The 18,323-nt window shown below is 35.8% G+C and overlaps 1 protein-coding gene across 6 annotated transcripts in view; it reads left to right on the plus strand.

Annotated features, from left to right (window-relative positions):
- Positions 1-12,404: 12,404 nt before the first annotated feature.
- The window catches only part of USP25 (ubiquitin specific peptidase 25), a 110,422-nt gene continuing 104,503 nt past the window's right edge, over positions 12,405-18,323 (plus strand). For 2 of the 6 annotated variants that reach the window (XM_036218458.1, XM_036218462.1), the window contains exon 1: positions 12,405-12,829. In XM_036218458.1, coding sequence (XP_036074351.1) covers positions 12,785-12,829 — 45 coding nt within the window. In that variant the 5' untranslated portion in view covers positions 12,405-12,784. The remainder of the gene's footprint in view (positions 12,830-18,323) is intronic. The other 4 variants (XM_036218463.1, XM_036218459.1, XM_036218457.1 and 1 more) reach the window with 4 other exon arrangements.

Genomic DNA, 18,323 nt, shown 5'->3' on the forward strand with positions numbered 1-18,323 from the left:
CTAATTTGTTTTAGTGCATGTCTAGTATCACAGAGGTTTTCTATTTAATATTTAAACACATTAATAAATATTTAAACAGCAAAGTACTTGTGCTGGGTAATTTCTAACTAAAGCAAGATGGAAACTATTTTACCATTCTCATGTCACTAACTGTAAATTGGAGATTTTCAGATTTGAAGCTTCTTGATATGTGTGTGTGTTATTTTAGTCTATTCAATATAATTTCAAGATTAATTTTGGTTCAAGTTGAAGATGCAATAAAATTGATTGAAGATTAAAATGACTCTTCTTGTACTTCTTTTAGCTATATGCCTTTGAACAAAATAAACATTTCAAGAAGAAAATAAAATTCTTTTCAAGTCCAAATTCTTAGCCATTGGTATTTAAGTCAGCTTTTATTTATTTATTCATTTATTTATTTATTTAGTGTTTATCTTAGATAATCAATTAATATCGTGCCCTTACACCCACAGTTTAGAGTCTTTAGAGTATAATTATTTGCAAACAAAATGTTTTGCAATCCTGTTAGCTGTCTTCATGCAAATATCAAAAGCAGAAGTAAAGAAGGCTAGAATTTTATGAGAGAGAGTAATATCCTAGATTCATTAAGACAAAGGTCCCAGTGTACCATCTAGTCTCACAAGAGCTCTCATTTTTAATGACAAAAAAAAAAAGTTACAAACTTAGATTGGTAGGTAAATTTGGATTGGTAGATGAGGATAAAGAGAATGTGGATTAGATGTGATCTTTTGAAATAAGTATGGTTCCAGCACAAAACTTCTCCTATAGAATATTTGAAGAACCTAGTACATATTAAGGATTTTTACCAGTATATCAATTTACTGAAATACATTGAGGGTATGTGCTTTTAAGGACATGAAATGATCTCCAACATATATTATTAAATAGAAAATAAAAAAGCAAGGTAAAGAATAGTGTATGTGATTCTCTTTTTTCTCTGGTTTCCATATGCTCATATATGCACAAAGGATAGAAAAGAAACTATAAGAACAATTGTCCCCACAGGAAAAAAAAAAAAAAACAAGAGGATTAGAGGAAATAAATATTTTCATTTTTATATCCTTTTGGAATTTAAATTTTGGCTCTATACGCATATATCATCTATTTTGAAAATCTACACAGATGCTGGGGACCCAGCACTACTGTATGAGAATCTCTGGGTTCTGGCTGAGGTATCTGAATTTTTATAAGTTATAACTTCATTTAGCACTTACTGCCTTCTCTTAAGAGATGTTAACATGAAAATATAACTGTTATTCCCCCAACTAAGGAAGCACATGGACTGAGAGTGGGAGAATCTTATGCTTCCTATTGACAAAAGAAGGGCAGAAATATAACTGCCATTCTACTATTACTTTATGTTATAATAAAGAAGTGTTTTTGGACATAAATTTCATCATAATAGGATTATGAGGTCATTCAATATTTTTATTTTTCTGGCCAAATAACAGTAAGTGCCAACAATATGATATTCCCACTAACTTATTTTTTGAAGTTCATAATAATGAATTAGTTGAATCGTAGATACCTGCAAAGGCAAACAGTAAAATCCAAAGCTAAGATTATAGGCCTTGGGTATGTGTGATTAACAGATACAGAAGTCACACTACATTACAAAGAGGTTCTCAGTCCTTAGAGTGATGGGTATGGGACAGTGCCATGGTTCTCTGCCTTCTCTTCCTTTGTAAGGTCTCTAAAAGGATGTACTTTATTAAGTTATGGAGAACATCTATGAAGATCTGTTATCCACCATTTTCTTCTTTTGAACATAGTGCTGCAAGTCAGGTGCTTTCCAGCTTCCAGGCAATCTCAGACCCTTGATTAGTACTTTGGGGGTGCTCTCCAAAGTATCTTAGATCCAATATCGTAATGCATCCTAAATATTGTCTTCTTATTCCATTGATCAACCCCTTTGGAGATGGTTCTAATGCAGGAAGATCCAGGATGCTCAGAAAAAAGCTTCAAAGGCCCAGCCTCCCTCCCCCCAACCCCAACTGCACCTACCTGAGAGAAAGTAGCAGGTGGTCCCTTCAGGAAGGGAGCAAAATGGAAGCAGTCAGCTCGGCCTTTCTTAGACTGTTCTGAATGTACAGTTTTAAAAATCATAAGAAAAGGTACCTTATTCAGGTAAGGAAAAATTAAGTCTTATAGCTTTAGTTCTCATTAAGGGGACCAGAACACTTCCATATCTTTCTGGTATTAGCCAGATGTTATCTGGTCATAACAGTAAAATGAGAATGAGAACTGCATAAGGGAGTTAACATGTGACTCCATTCACCTCATATTGTGGAAGCTCATCAGTATTCATTAAGTTGAGATTGGGTTCAATCTTTTGTCTAAATTATGAGAAAAATCTGTCTCTAGGAGGGAACATGTACATGGATATAGAGAAAAATGAGGGGAGGGGGGTCGGTTGGGAGAAGAGGATAAATACGTTAGCTTTAAAAGAAATGAAGTGTTTGTTGAATCATGCTTGCCAATGCAAGTCGGATAGAAGGTATGTCCTTTTCTATCTTTCTTTAGCTATGAATCCACTAATGACAGAAAGTTCTTATATTCTCCTGGGATTCTCTGGACTAAAATGTATATCACAGAGCTTTGTTGAATGAAATTGAAAATGCCTCTGACCTTTTCTTGGGCAATTGATTTAAGACCTGACTCCTGTAGGCGAAAGAAGGTCACTACCAGAATGCAAGGACTAGACTTACAGTCCGAGTGCCTTTTCTCTTTGTTTTGTCGCTAGCTCAACTTTCCTTCTCCTTACGTTTACAATTGAAGATAGTCCCAAGACGTGGTAAGCAGAATTCTGTGATGACTCCCCCTCATGATGCATACCCTTGTATAATTCCTTCCCCTTGAGTGTGGGTGAGACTGGGAGCTGGCTTCTAACCAATGTGATATAGCTAATGTTGTGAAATATCACTCCTGAGATTATACTGTATGGAAAAGGTGAAGGGATTTGCAGATGCAATTAAGGTCTCTAATTAGTTGACTTTGAAGTTAATCAAAAGGAGAATGATCCTGGATGGATCTGATCTAATCACATGAGCCCTGTTAAAGAGATTTAGAGACTCTCTTCTCTGCTATTCTTGAAGAAGAAAACTGCTGTGACTTTCACAACTACAAAGAATTGTATTCTGCCAATAGCCATGTAAGCTTGGAAGAGGCCCCAAAGCCCAGATGACATCCAAGGCCCAATGACGCTTTGAGTGCGGCTATATGAGACCCCACATAGAGGTTTTAGGTAAGCTGGGCCTGCACTCCTCGCTCATGGAAAGTTGAGATAATAAAAGCAAGTTATTTTAAGCCCCTGAGTATATGTTAATTTATTATGAACCATAGAAAATGAATATACTAGCCTATGCAAGATTGTAGGTAACTCTGGTAACTTTGCATCATTGTATTAAGTTTTTACTTGTCTATATTCTCATACACTTCTGGAAAGCTGAACTCCTCTTTGGTTCTCTTTGTGTCTCCCTTCACTTAGCACATAAATATTCCTTGAATGTTCTTTAAAAGAATAAATAAATTAATTAATTCCTTTTTGTAGTACTCTGGTTCATTTTACGTTCAGGCCTTCTGCTAACAAATTGCTCTTTTCATCTCCTAGTTTTATTCCTTCCTCTGACTTTCCCAACTGGAGAATAGGTTGTATTCATTAACCAGCCATGTTTTGGTTGTAATTAGCAAGTATTAGCATTGCAAAGTCTAGTGTAAGTTTATTCTTTTGGATTTAGGAGCCCATGTGAGCTATTTGAATTAATGTATCTTTCTTTATATTCAATCATAAAGACATCCTTCCTTAAAGATGTTATCACCTGTCACTTAACAATTGTTAGGACATTCTTAAAATGCATTTCCCATAGAAATTGTCCAATTAGAAGTACTACAAGATATAATTGCATTATACATTCTGTTACTTAGGAAAACTGAGTCAGTCAGTGTCCATTGAAATAAATGAAAAAAAAAATCAATTCTGCCTTTAAGAAAGAAACCTATCTGGCAGCTGACAGAATAAAAGGAAGGATATAGAATTCAGCTTAGAAAATGGGAAGGAACCAGGAAAGCATGTGGGAGGATTTAGAACTCCAGCTAAAGAGATGGTCTTCAAGCAGCCAGTGCAGAGTGTTGCTACATCCTTTGACACCATTCACCACCACCACTCTCCCTTCCCTCCTCAACACTCCTACTACCAGAAAAAATTCTAAATTGTCTCTTTTTTTGCTTCACTAGCTAAAGATTCGGTGGGTCTGAGGGAGCATCTGATTGGCAGAGTTCATTTTCTAAATTGGGAGAAGCAAGTATCTGACATTTTTGTTTCCTGTGGCAGTAGGTGGGGTTCTACTTCTCACCAAGACACAATGGCTAATACCCCAAACATGGGGGTTAGGTAGTGGGCTGCCTCTGTCCCAAATCATAACCATAATCCTTGATACAACCAATACGAAATGTTGATGTTTTCTAGAAATAGACTTAGTTAGATGGTATTGTTGAAATAAAAAGTGCAGCAGATATGAGTTTCAATAAAAACTTGAAATATGGACAGAGAAATCTAGAACATCAGAGTAAGATTATTTAATGGCAAAGTATACAGCCAGTTTAGGTAATAGTTACATAAAGAAGGAGATAATACAAAATGTTTCTGGAGGCTTCTCATCTTCCCAGAAGTTGCCATTCATTGCAGTTATGTACAATTCCATTTCTTTGTAATGAGGATTCTGTAATGTTCAAGAAGTGTGATTGTCATTCTCAAGGGCGTCCCCCCAAATGTCCCCTACTCATCAGCCTAAGTGTTGTATAATTCTGACTCCAGGACTTTCTGCTCATCACATGCAGATAATTGGTCCAAATAAACACATTAAGTTCATAAGAATTTACTTCAAGTTTCTGTAAAACAAAGGTAAAGAAAAGGTAAAGTTTTTAATATCTTCATTCAGTAGGCTGGGACTCGAGGCCCATACTGTCAATTATTTCTACTTTATTTTTTTCTACGCAAAGGCCTATATCAAATGTCACTTTCTCTATGAAACCTTGTTTTATTTTCTCAGACTGAGTCTATTTTTTTTTCCTTAGTTTCCAGTAATTTATTAATAAATTTGCTTACTAACATCCCACATTCTTTTGTCTATATTTGTGATTCTCCACCAGATTGTAAACCGTGTCAGAACAAAGACTGTCTTCTTTGGGCAGAGTTAAGTATTCCCTATTCCTCATTTCCTCATTACCTTGTACAGGATAACATTGTTTCTGTAGCTGATCCCCCACCAGGCTATAGACTTTTGGGGGGTAGAAATTATTTGTTTTCTTTCAGTCTTTGTCCATGGTACTGAAATTTGAAAGAACCCATAGAGTGGGATCACTGGTTTGTCTTTAACAGACATGTCATAAACAAGATGTATACTATATTCCCATTTATTTGAGCAAATTTTCATACTTTTGGAATTCGTGTGTGTGTGTGTGTGTGTGTGTGTGTACATGTGCTTTTTTTTGGAAGTTAATTCAAATATGCCAAGTGAAAAAGAGTTAGCATTTTATCACTTGCTTTTTAAAGATGACAAAAAATAAATTCGAAAACTGACTATAAGTCTTTACTATAAGAATTCATATCATCTTCATATGCTGTTGCTCTCCTAACAAAGATCCACATAAGTGAATTCTAACTGATTGCCACAATATGCTTTTTAAAATTCATTTTGAATAATGTTGGCAAATAAGGCAGTTTTGCAAAATACATTACCCTCTTAACTCAGCATATGCCAGAGCTGACAATAGACTAGGAGTTGGAAGACCTAATTTCTTTTTTTTTTATTTAGTAAATATTTGCTGAGGTATTATGCTAGATATGAGACATAACATGAGCATATACTTGCAGTACTCTACTGGCAAGTTACTCAACCACTCTTTTCCTAGGGTTCCACGTTTGTTGAATAAACATAGAGTTTGCCTAGCCTTGTTTCATAGCACATGTAGTGAGAGTTAAATAAGACACAGTGATTTTTATATGGTAAAACACTTAAATAAATATAAAGTTATATTTACTATATTATGTTCATTATAATACACATACATGTATATAATAGTGCAATAAAATTATATATATTAAATACACTATAGATATCTCTAAAATCAAGTATCTAACTTTCATAATTTCATTACTACCAAAATATTGTAACTTAAACAATATCATATATTGGAATTGCACATTGCCATTTTCAGAGAACTTTCAAATATTTCATTGTTGGTCCTTTTAACAACTGAAAAGGTGGAAACACCATCTCTGGTTTATTTTTCATTCACACATTTCTAGGGTTCTGTTTTTTTTTCATGATAATTTCTAAACCTAGAGCTAATCTAGCTTTTGAATGCTACTTGGATGAAAGAAATTTTGACTTAATTCAATTTCTTGAGGATCTCAATAATGATAAATGATATCTGAGAGACATAAAGAGCTGTTGGATCAGTTTTATTCCTAGTTTTGACAAAATTCCTGGTGACAATAGAGGGCTACAGCTGTGGATCTCAACATTTTTGGTTGTATGACTGCTTTACATTCTTAAAAATTATTGGGGACCTCAATGAGATTTTACGTCTGAAGGTTATATCTATCACTCTTTATTATATTAGAAGTTTAAACAGAAATTTGAAAAACGACTTAATTATCATTTCATTTATAAACAAGAAACCCATTATATTTTAATATAAATGTTGCTTTTAAGAAAAACATCTATATTTTCCACATAACAAAAATGATTAGCAAGAAGGCTGACATTGTCTTGTATTTTCTTTTTCTTTTCTTTTCTTTTTTTTTCTTTTTCTTTTTGTTGTTGTTGTTGTTGTTGTTTGCTCTCTAATGTCTGGTTTAACAGAAGACAACAGAATTTTTTAATCTACTTCTTCATTTTATTTGTTACTATGTATTGTTTGGTGTATGAGGTAAATCTGATCTCACACAAATATAAGTGCAGTTGGAAAAGAGAGCATCTCACTGACCCCCTGAAAGTGTTTTTAAAGACCTCCAGGAATCCATCAACTACACTTAGAAACGACTGGTCTATGATGTAGGAGGTTTCAACACAGAAGATTTGAAGTCATGCAGACCTCTTACCTAGATTCAAACTCGTTTAGACTGTTTTGGTTGTGTGTCTTGGGCACTTTATTAAAACAATAAGCCACAACTTTTTCCTCTTAGAAAAGAGTGTAATAATTCCAATTTCATGGGGTTGTTGTAAAGATTAAACTGTTAGACATATAAAGTGCTTAGTACGGATTCTGGCACATAGTAAGCATATAAAAAATAGTTGCTGGCCCTAATGTATTATAGACTGTTTTCTATACTCCCCTCAAAATAGAAGACCTAGAATAGTCGTCACAACTCATCTGACAGTAATGCCAGTTTTGGAGGGAAAGTTCTGAAATTAAAACCAATAAGATCTGACTTTAAAATATGCTATCTTATTCTCACTTAAAAAGGATTTATTCTCAATCAGTATTTCTATAAAATTATAGGTATTTATAATGCGATAGCCCAAACCAAAAGCTATGATAAATTTGAACAGAATCATTTAATTAACCTTTTTTATGTTAAAAAAATTGTGTTGTCCTTATTGAAAAACAGACCAAATTAATACCCTGAAACATATCTCATTTTATAAGATGATATTAAACATATTAAATATACTAAAAACATTTACTGAAAGTCTAGAAGCTAGGAAAGAAGATTTTTAAAATTCGTGTTTATTTTTGTTTATAAATGCCTTTCAATGTCACTTATTGAGCACCCATTTAGTATACATGTCATTTTACAGAATCTAAATAGGAGTAAGCATTTCTGTCTAACATGTTTTCACTTTTGTTTTGTTTCTACTTGCTAATAGCATCATTTGTCCAAAAATAAGTTTATGATTTATTGTATCTCTAGCATGTATTTTTGTAAATTAAAGACATTTAGATCTGAACTTTGTGTCTTTTCTGCTAAGAGAGAACACAAATAATCACTAAGGGCCTGAAACTAGAGGTAAATAGAAATAACCAAACAAGTCCTTTTGTATATAGTTTGATATATGAAATTATTACAGAAATGTCAGTGGAAACAGTCCCTTTAGACTGTCAGATTTTGTAAACTGACTTACTTACTCTGCTTCTTGTCTTGTTTTCTTAGACTCAGAATATTTAATCCCATCTGACTAATTCTTGGTGCTCGTCCACTGGTTTTAATTTCTCAGTAGATCACTGAAGCTCTAATAATAGTAGCAAAAATTTACTCACATTTCTTATGTACTTACTTTTTGCCTTACCGTATTCTAAATACTATACATGTACTTAATCATTTAATCATTAAAATTAACCTATATTATTAGTCTCATTTTATAGATGACAGAACTATCTCAGAAAACAAATACTAGTAAAGGTCATGTCAGAAAAAGAGAATATTCTCTAAACACTTAAATAAAGGGATACTTAATTAGCTGTACAGGTAATGGAAGAGCTGAGAAGCCAAACAGAAATAGTGATTTAAACCAGAGGTTAGCAATAACAAAAACTCATTATGACTCTTAATTTGGAGGGATGATGGAAGGAGGCAAGATTTCCAGCAGGACCTTGAACCAAGGTATGCCAGTCTGGTGAGAGATAGAATCTCCAAAGGAGATGCCGCCCAAGCGAGGAGGGAAAAGAAGAAAGACAAATAGCCTGGCTTCTCCCTTTTTCTCAGCCCCCAATATCATGCTTAAGCTGCTCATTGGTCAAATCCATTCTGAAGCCAGTTGACATGAGAGTGTGGAAAATGCAGGGATAGTCCTTGCTACAATTCAGAGCAAAGCAATAGAAGTGCAAAAAAAATTTTACCTGATAGCAATTAGGCAAGGATTGCACAAAAAAAGCTTAAGAAAATTGTTTAAGATCATAGAGCACTAGCAGTCTTGGAGGTGTTCTTTGGGATTTGTATGTATGTAGCTATCATGCACTCTGAATGCAGAAGACAGAGTCTTGGAAAGCAACATTAGTGTACGCAGCTTTTCTCTGACCATATATGTCACAGGAAAATTTCAGGGAAGCAAGTGATTCATGCAAGAAATCTTCAGTTTTGTGCTGGCTCCCAGTTGATAAAGTATAGCTTTTTCTCCATGTAGACCTTGCTTTTAAAGAACACCTTGCAAAAAAAAAAAAAAAAAAAAGTTCACTTTAGACTAGTTTCCTGTTTAAGAACTCTTTCCAATTACAAAACTATTGTAATAGGAAATGTCAATATTGGCAGAAAACGCAGAGGTAGTATCCTCTAAAGTGTTAATACATCTCTTACCAAATATAAGCAGCTATGGGATGGGACAGGAAAAAAAATATTTAGTGGAACATAGGTATGAAATGTAGAATTAAGTAAAGTAGATTAAATAGGACTAGTGCGAGCTGAATTGTGTTCTCTCAAAATCTATATTTGGAAGTCCCAGCCCCTAGTACCTCAATATATAACCATATTTGGACATAAGATCTTTAACGAGGTGATTAAGTTAAAATGAAGCTCTTAGAGTGGTGTTCTTATAAATATAGGAAGAGATACCAGTGGAGTATGTGCACAGAAGTTTGACCATGAACAAAGAGGCAGCAAGAGGGTGGCATCTGCAAGCTAAGGAGAGAGGCTGCAGGAGAAACCAACCATGCTGGCACCTTAGTTTTGGACTTCAGTGCTCCAAAACTGTGAGAAAATAAATTTCTGTTGCTTATGCCACCCAGTCTGTGATATTTTGTTATGTTTGCTCTAGCAAATTAAAAAAGTGATATTTGGAGACTCTCAATGTGTAAGGCACTATTTGATTTGCTGGAGATACTAATAATGATATACTTTATCATGTAAAACAGTATGGCTGACACAACCACAAAATTATCCAATTGGAATGAAAAGCTAGTTAGACATACACTGCGAAAGCATAAATAAACCTGTTTTCTCTCCTTCATGGCTGCCCACTGAATTCAGTAAGCATTTTGTTGTGTATGTATCAGGCAGATAGGACTCTTACAGGTTCTAATCTACAAACACCCTATCACTGAATTGTACCACTGTGACATCATAGAAAGCTCCTCTTTGAATAAATTGCTTATGATTTCCTCATTGGTGGGGGGAGAAATTATCCCAGAATGTCAATACACCTAGGGAAGGAAAACGATTCTTATCTTTCTTGAATTAGATTCAAGAACCCACTCTTTGTCATGGAAATTGTTCAAATCTACACCATGAGTTAATGTTTCTCTCTTATTTGTGTCTTACAAATGTATTTAGCATCGTATTAGATTTTTGGTGTCCAGAAATGGGTTTTTAAACTTTTCCTAAACAAAGAGAAATGAATAGTCAGGACAGAAGAATATCGATTTTCTTGGTTTGCATACAAGTCACAATACTGAATATTGTTAGAAACATCATTTTCATCGAAAATAGAAAAATAGACTCGTTAAAAACTATATTTTACATTTTATGTGAAATCTATCACTTTATGTGTTTACCTGAATGTCAATAATCCAGAATAATGTGACGATATAGGAATTATTAATATCCCGAGGATATATTATTCTAATGACTATGCATATTAAGGCTGACTCATGAACAGCAAAGCTGACGTTAGAACAAACTTTTTAAATGAATTAGGATATCTGGAAATGGGTCTTATGTGAAAATTTATCTCAAATTCTCAAATTTCCATCTTCAATTCATTCCAATTTACTCTTTCTAAAAAAGAATGCCTGTAAGAAAACTTGAAATTTTCTTCTTAAAGTTCTACAAAACAAGTTACGGTTAATTAATTATGGGACTAAAAACTTTAACTCAAAGAAGACCCATCACCAAATTCTTGAAACTAATTTTTAGTATATGTCAACATTTTTTTTTTTAGCAACAGTACTAGATTTTTATGTTAAATTTAACTTTCTTAAATTCAACTGTCATGAACCGAGTAGTTTTTATTTTTTTTAAATCTATAATACAGAGATACATGAAGATGATATGTCGGAAAGAACTTTGGTCTATGAATGAGAAAAAATGGTTTCCAGTATGTATTCTTTGACAAGTCACCCTCTTTGGGTCTCGGTGTTCTAATAAACAATTTGTGCATTTTAACAGATTGTTGCATTATTCCCCAAATCCTGTGTTTACTACTAGCTCACTATTTTTCAATTTCTTCTGGCAAAGATACATGATATCAATAAAATAAAATTTATGATTTGTCAAAATCAAAGGAGCAAAAATATGAAGACTTGAGGGAAAGATCTGAAAGGGTGGTTAAAGATGTTTAAGGTGCAAAGGTGGTTGTAAAGGTGCGCAGATTTGTTGCAAAACTTAAGGATTACTTGGATCTATGATTATTAACTACAACCAGATGATATTTCAATGATCATTTACCAAGTTTGTTTTTATTATAAACAGAATGAAACTTAAACCCAGATTTGCATGTGTGTAGTGCAGCGCCTTCACATCCTCTCCCCAGGTTAGCCCTTGAAACTAAAGATATTTTTGAGGATAGAGATTAGTTTCTCAATGTTCGGTTTCCCTCATTATTCCATATATAGTCAAATATTCTATGCAGGGTGGTTAATGATAGTTTGACAACTGGGATATTAGAATTATGTAATGTCTAGGCAGAGACACTTTTATAACGTTGTCTGTTGTAAAGACCGTATTTCATTTATAGCAAATCTTCGGAAAATAAACCTTATTTCTCCAGAGCCTAGTAGTGACTGCCACATGTATGAATGAATGAAAGAGAGAATGTCAATAATCATTTATGCAATGATTAGTTAAGCAGAAAAGTACATTCCAGCCTATGGACTTCTGACAGCCCTTTGCTTAAATCACTCTTGAGTTTTCCCTTCGGGCAAGTGTATTGCTTCTGAAATTCCTAGAAAGGCGAGGGCAGAGGACCACAGACAGCAAGGAGTCGGGATTCGGGGCCAAGGAGGTTTGAAAACTGGGCCTAGAGGGAAATATCTTGTCTTGGAGTAGTTCGGAGAGTCGGTGATCTGACAAGTCTTGGGCACAGGGAAGAACACAGCCCTTAGCTTCTGCTTAGAGTTTCGCGGACAAGAGCTGACGTCGCGCAACCTGCCGCAGGGGCGGCTCCGAGGCGGGGCCTGCGGGGCGCGTCCTCTTGCCCCACCCGGGAGCTCTGGGCCCGCTCCAGGAGGGGCGGGGCCGGAATTTGGGGGCGGGACCCCGAGCCGGCCCCGCCCCGCCCCTGCCCGCCGCCCCGCCCCTGCCCGCCGCCCCGCGGGTCACAATGTAGGGTTAGGGCGGCCGGCGGGCGGGGCTCGGCGGGGGAGGAGCCTCCGGGCGGGGGCGGTGACGGCGGTTGGGGGAGGGGCGGGGAGGAGGACGCTCGGAGGGAGGAGGACAGCGCCATTCTGGCCTGCTGCTCGCTCCGCTCCCTCTGCCTTCCCCGCAGTGGCCCGTGAGCGCGTGACGCGGCCCGGCCCCTCGCGCCCCCCCGCGCCCCGGCGTCCGCCGCCCGCCCATGGCCCGGGCCGCGGCGGGCCACCGTGCTGAGGCGGGCCGCGCATAGTGGCGGGGTCGCCGCCGTGGCCCGCGCTGTCCGCGCCTCGCCGCCAGCCCGCGGTGCCCGCGCACGCCTGCCGCCGTCGCCTTCGCGCCTGGCTGGCGGGGGCGCTGTCCTCCCCGGCGGTCCGCGCCGCTCCCTGGAGCTCGGCGGAGCGCGGCAGCCAGGGCCAGCGGGGGCGCGAGGAGCCGGACGCCGCCGCCTGCGTTGCTGCTGGCGCCGCGGGGGCCATGACCGTGGAGCAGAACGTGCTGCAGCAGAACGCGGCGCAGAAGGTGAGGCGCGCCCGCGAGCCGGCGTGGCACGGCCCCGCTTCTCCTTCCGACGTGCCACCCGCAGCGCCCCGGTAGCCCGCGCCGCGGCTCGGGCCTCCGCTGCCCCGGGCCTCCTCCCCCCGCCACCCACCGCCCCTGCCCGTCTTTGGGTGCGTCGCGCCCCGTGCCAGGCTGCGTGCGGGAAGCGGGGTGTAGTTAGCGGGTTTCAGTCCACTTCCTTTTGCTGAGTGTTTTCCTGTAACAGACGGTGCCGGGTGTTTATTGGAAGCGACCCTCACATTCCTACACTCCTCTATATGGCTTCTTAATTAAACTTTACCTTCCTCCTTAAAAAAAAAAAAATGTCAGTTGTCATCCCTTCTGAATATAGTTTGTATTTCGAAGGCCTACTGTTTTGCAGAAGGGTCTCCTCCATAGTTAAATTGCCTGACTTGGCAGTGAAGGTACGTTTACCAGGTGGACTCTGTGTAGAAGTAGAGGACTTGGTTGATTCCTTTTCCTCTTTCTCTTTATGTTTCTTTTTTCTTGCTTTCTTTTTCTTTTCTTTTTTCTGAATATAGAAACTGCTCCCTAAGAAAGGAAACCTTTCTGTCCATGTTTATTCCAGGAATCTTTTGTCCCCTAAGTTTGACCTTGTTCCATCGTTCACCCTTTTACTCTTGCCTCAAGTCACACATTCAAATGATCACTCAAGTGAAAAAAATCTATGTTTGTGAAGCTTCAGATCTTTTATAGTGGGTAGTGAGAGATGCTTTTATTTTAGATTTTGCTTTCAGAATCTCAAGTGCATTATCATGGCTTGCGCTGTATCCAAAAGAGTAGTTGGCTATGAGTTATTAATTATTGTGTGTGTGTGTGTGTGTGTGTATGTGTGTGTACGGAGGCGAGTGCGAAAAGCATCTGGGGCAAAATGAAAACATTACTTTAGTCGTGTTAGAATTATGGGGGTAACTAGGGTTTTCTGTGAGCAACTTCCAAAGCTGTTTAGTTTAACTGGGTGAGTAATGAATGCCCCACCCTGTTGTAGTTTTGGTGTAGTTATATACTACCTGTGCTTGGTTATAGAATAAGGCCTGCTGTCTTAAACTGGACTGTTTATATATTCATAACCTGCTAAGTTTTTGCTTTGGGATTATTTTTAAAGTTTTATGATAGTATTTGAGGTAATTGAAGATGCTCAGGAATTTTGGAAAGCAAGGATAGTGCATTGTTATTTTGAAACAGTTGTCTCGGAACTTGTGTGTTAGTTAATTGTTCGAGGTAAATTTAGAAGATTATTGCAAACTGCAATTTATTTACAGTGAAATAATTCTAGATTTAATAGTAGGAGTTTAGAACGGTTTATTTTCTAATCTCCTCTGTTCTGTTTTATATCTCTTAAACGTTAGTTTTTGATGTTTGAGTATGTGATAAGAGGAGGATCTCGTGGTCATATATATACTAAGTAATATTTAATAGGTTTGGTATCATTTTTGTTTATAGTTCTTTTCGGAGTTGAATATTGAAGCCTGTTTCAAAGTGGGAATTGTAGCTAATGTTTTTTACATATCTTAAATTCGAACAATGGCAAGAAGTTTATGAGTGTTTTTTAATTGACTTTGACTTCTTTAGCATAGAATTAGATAGTACAGACAGATCTGCCTATTTTCAGGAGTTTGTGTAGAAAATTGTAGGATGAAGAATCAAATTACCGAAAGTTATCTTGGCCCTCAAGTTCGATTTCCTAATTTAATGAACCCTCTCCTTACATACAGGGAGTGGCTGTTAAAGTATCACCACTACGATGCTATTTTTAGTATGTGTATGTCAGATCATTTCATTGATAATGGGGAAATTTTTTTAGAACAATGTAATTAGTTTATTTTTAGCCTGTTATGGTATTGATGTGTTTTCTTAAGAAGAAACAATGTGTCTGTTTGCTTTCTATGTTATACTATTACTTTGTTACTCATATTAGAACTATTTTAAAAATATTTATATAGGTATAAATACTTTAAGCTATCTACTTTGAATAAACTGATAGATTTAAATCCATCATGCTAGTAACTAGGAAGTAGACTTCAAGCTAGTAACTAGGAAGTGAACTTCATACTTTAGAAGAAACAAAAGTGAAACTCTTTGTTTTCACTTCAAAACTTTATGAAATAACAGCAAAATGAGAATTATCTAGTGCATATTGCACAACCAAAATTTTAGTCTATTTTCTGCTCTTGTATACCTTTATGCTTTTATATAACTTTAGTTTTATGTAAATGTATATTCTGGTGGTTAGAACAGTTTCCAATATTTTCAAGATTTTTTTATTCCACAGGATGTATGATTAGTGATCATCTTTTTTTGTTAAAAACAAAAAGCAGCACAAACAAAACTTTCATAGGTTTTTTGTTTACCTACAAAGGATATTTTCACAATGTTATATAAGTCAAAGGGCTGTCTTTTTCTCTAATGTGTTCTTTGCTTGATTGCTGAAGTTTGGCTAGGGCAGACAGTTACGAGATGTAGTAAAACTGCAAAGAGCTGCTTTTCTGAGGTTTAGATCATACAGGTGAGGTGGAGTTGGAGGCAGATTAGGTACAGTTAAATCCTGTCTTACATTTTTTTCTTGAACATGTATCTTTAGCCCTTGTACTTGATATTTTCCTAAGTGTAGGATCCTTAGGTCTCAGAAATTTGATACATAGATTCAGGTCCCAAGTGAAGGTAGAAGCCTTTCTCCCAGGGACCAGATTTATTTATAGAGTGAAGTGAGCTGGATACTATTCACATTAAATGCATCCTTCTGAGCTGAGTAAAATGTAACATTCATAAGGGCAGGTATTTTGCCTGTATTTTTTCACCCTAGGGCTTAGAACAGTTGTAGGTTTCAGTAAATATTTGATGAATGAAATAATGAGTGAATGTTTTCTAAAATGAATGCAAATGCAATAATTTTTTTAGTTACCTAACTGAATTTCAAGATTTAACATTATTGAGAAACAACAAAAGCTCGAAACTGGACAATTGTTGAAATAGGCAGTGTAGCGAAAAGACAGTAGGATGTGGGTTGGATCTAAATCACCTTTTGATGACCTTGGGCGAGTCATCAAATGTCTCTGAATCATCTTTTAAAGCCTTAATGTTAGTATGATTAGACAGGAGCAACTTTTTTTAGATCTGAGTGTTTAGTGGATATAAGCATGCATTTATTCCGAAGAGGGAGGATTAAAAAACAACAACAACAACAATAATAGAGGATGGAGACAGAAGGAATAATTATGGCAAGGGGTTAGGTGGAAAGGATGTCATAGGTTAACCAAATTAGAATTAAATTTGAAGAAATAGTACAAACTGGGTTCAGGGTAAATTTCTTAATCTAATGTTCTCTAAGTATCATCTAAAGTTATAAAAATACAATACAGCATTTCAAGGGAGAGTTAACATTGTATAAGTCATTGTAAATATTAAATAAAATGAATATTCTTTAGTACTAGGTAGTTGATTATCTTATTATTAGTATAAGACTTGATTTGGGCAGAGAAGCAGGGATCCAGCTGCTTATTTCCTTCTTATTCCTTCCCTTTTTCACCTAATTTTGATTTATATACTAACATCGTATCTAGCTTCCTTAATGAATTATCAGTTCTAATAAATGTTTGATTGATTTTATTCAGTATTGATACCTCTTTTTTATTCATTTACTATTTTATTGCTTTAGCTAAGATTACAGAATACTACTTGGAGTAATGTTAGTTTTTGAGTATTGTTTCATTATGATATAGAAATTTCCTTAGAGTTCTAAGTTTTTAAAATGTTTCGAAATCAGATTTGGGATGTCAACTATCAAATGTCTCCTTATTTTGTAACAACTAATGTAATATTTTATGCGTCAGTAATAAGAATAACAATTGTAATATATAACACATGGAATATTTGCTGTATACTTTAAGAAATTATGCTAAATTGTTTAATTTTTTTTCATTTAATCTTCCCAACCACTTTATTGATGAGCATTATTTTTTTTTCCCTTCATGAAGCGATTGAGGAAATAGTAGTAGAGAAGTTAAGAACTAAACCAACATTTTATTGTAACTGTGTTTGTTGAGGGTGGGATTTAAACTAAGGGTCATGACGCTCAGGAGTCTCTGCTCTTAACAATTATGCTATATTGCTTTCTGGTAAATCTCACTTAGTCATCATACTTTCATCATACTAAGTTAGAATTTGGTATCTGTATTCTTAAACGAGATTTGTTATGTGGTTTGCTTTTGTGCATGTAAGCTGTCAAGGTAAAGTTAGCTCATAAAATCATTAGAAAGCTTTTTGTGTTTTCCTATGCTTTTGGAATTGTTTAGTATGAGATTAGGTTAAACCATTCAAAATTGGTGGTATTTAACTATTTTTTATTGTTCCACCTAAGTATTGGTTGTTACTTTGAAAGTTTAATGACTATAACTATATTAAGATGACCATTTTGTGAACAGCAACATTTAGATAAGCTTCCAAATTTTTGTTATCTTTGAGGGTCTCTACCTTTACCAGGGTCAAGTTTAAGGATGTTTTATAGATTTAGATTTGATTTCAATTAGATTTTCGTATTCATTAGTCTTATCTTTTCTTTTAAATATGTGTATATAGATAAATTGCTTTCTTATTCCTGTTTATTTTGTTTTGTTCTCAGTAATGTTTGCCAGATGTTCATCTGTTTTATTGGACTTTCCAAAATCCAGCTGTTTCATATATCTCTTCTGTTTTATCTTCTGGTTTATTAATTTTTGCTTTTGTCTTCAGTAATTTCACCTTTCTATTCTCTCCAGTGGTTATGGTTGCTCTTTTTTACTTAAATTCATATGTAGTGAGTTTCCAATTATGTTTAATAATGAAAAGCTTTTTGGGCTGTCGATTTTCATCTGATTTTGTTTTGGGTTTGACCTTATTTTTCTTTCATTACTTAAAAGATGTTTTTTGGTTTACTTCCCAGGGTGTTGCTTTTTGAACATTGTTGATTTTTAGTTTTGATGTACTATTTAAAAATAATATAATTTGTAATAGTTTTAGAAAATTTTTAAGATTTTCTTATGACTAAGTATATGAAGTTTTAATGAGCATATGAAAAGGATGTGTATTCTTTGATGGTAATAGAGTTCTACATATATTAAATGAAGACTGCAGTGTGATTTGAATATTTAATATTTTTTCTTTAGTTCTTAAATTCTGAGAGATGTCCATATCTTTTAACATAATTTCATCAGATTTTCTTTCTATCTCTAATGGATCTAATCCAAGACCAGTGTATATTGCTGTTCTTTAGTAGGATTTCATCACTTACATATATGGTGATAACTGATACATTTAATTTTCTTATTGTCCTCTGGGTTTCCATTTATTAGTCATGTTTTCACCATCCACGTGTGGTGGATTGATCAAGTTTTCATTGTGTCACCTCCCTGACCCTTGCCTGTATATCCTATAATGATTTGGAAATATTCTCATTTTTCTTTTTAAATTTTAAACAAAT

The sequence above is a fragment of the Rousettus aegyptiacus genome, unplaced genomic scaffold (genome assembly GCF_014176215.1).
Source record: "Rousettus aegyptiacus isolate mRouAeg1 unplaced genomic scaffold, mRouAeg1.p scaffold_m13_p_4, whole genome shotgun sequence".
Classification (NCBI taxonomy): domain Eukaryota; kingdom Metazoa; phylum Chordata; class Mammalia; order Chiroptera; family Pteropodidae; genus Rousettus; species Rousettus aegyptiacus.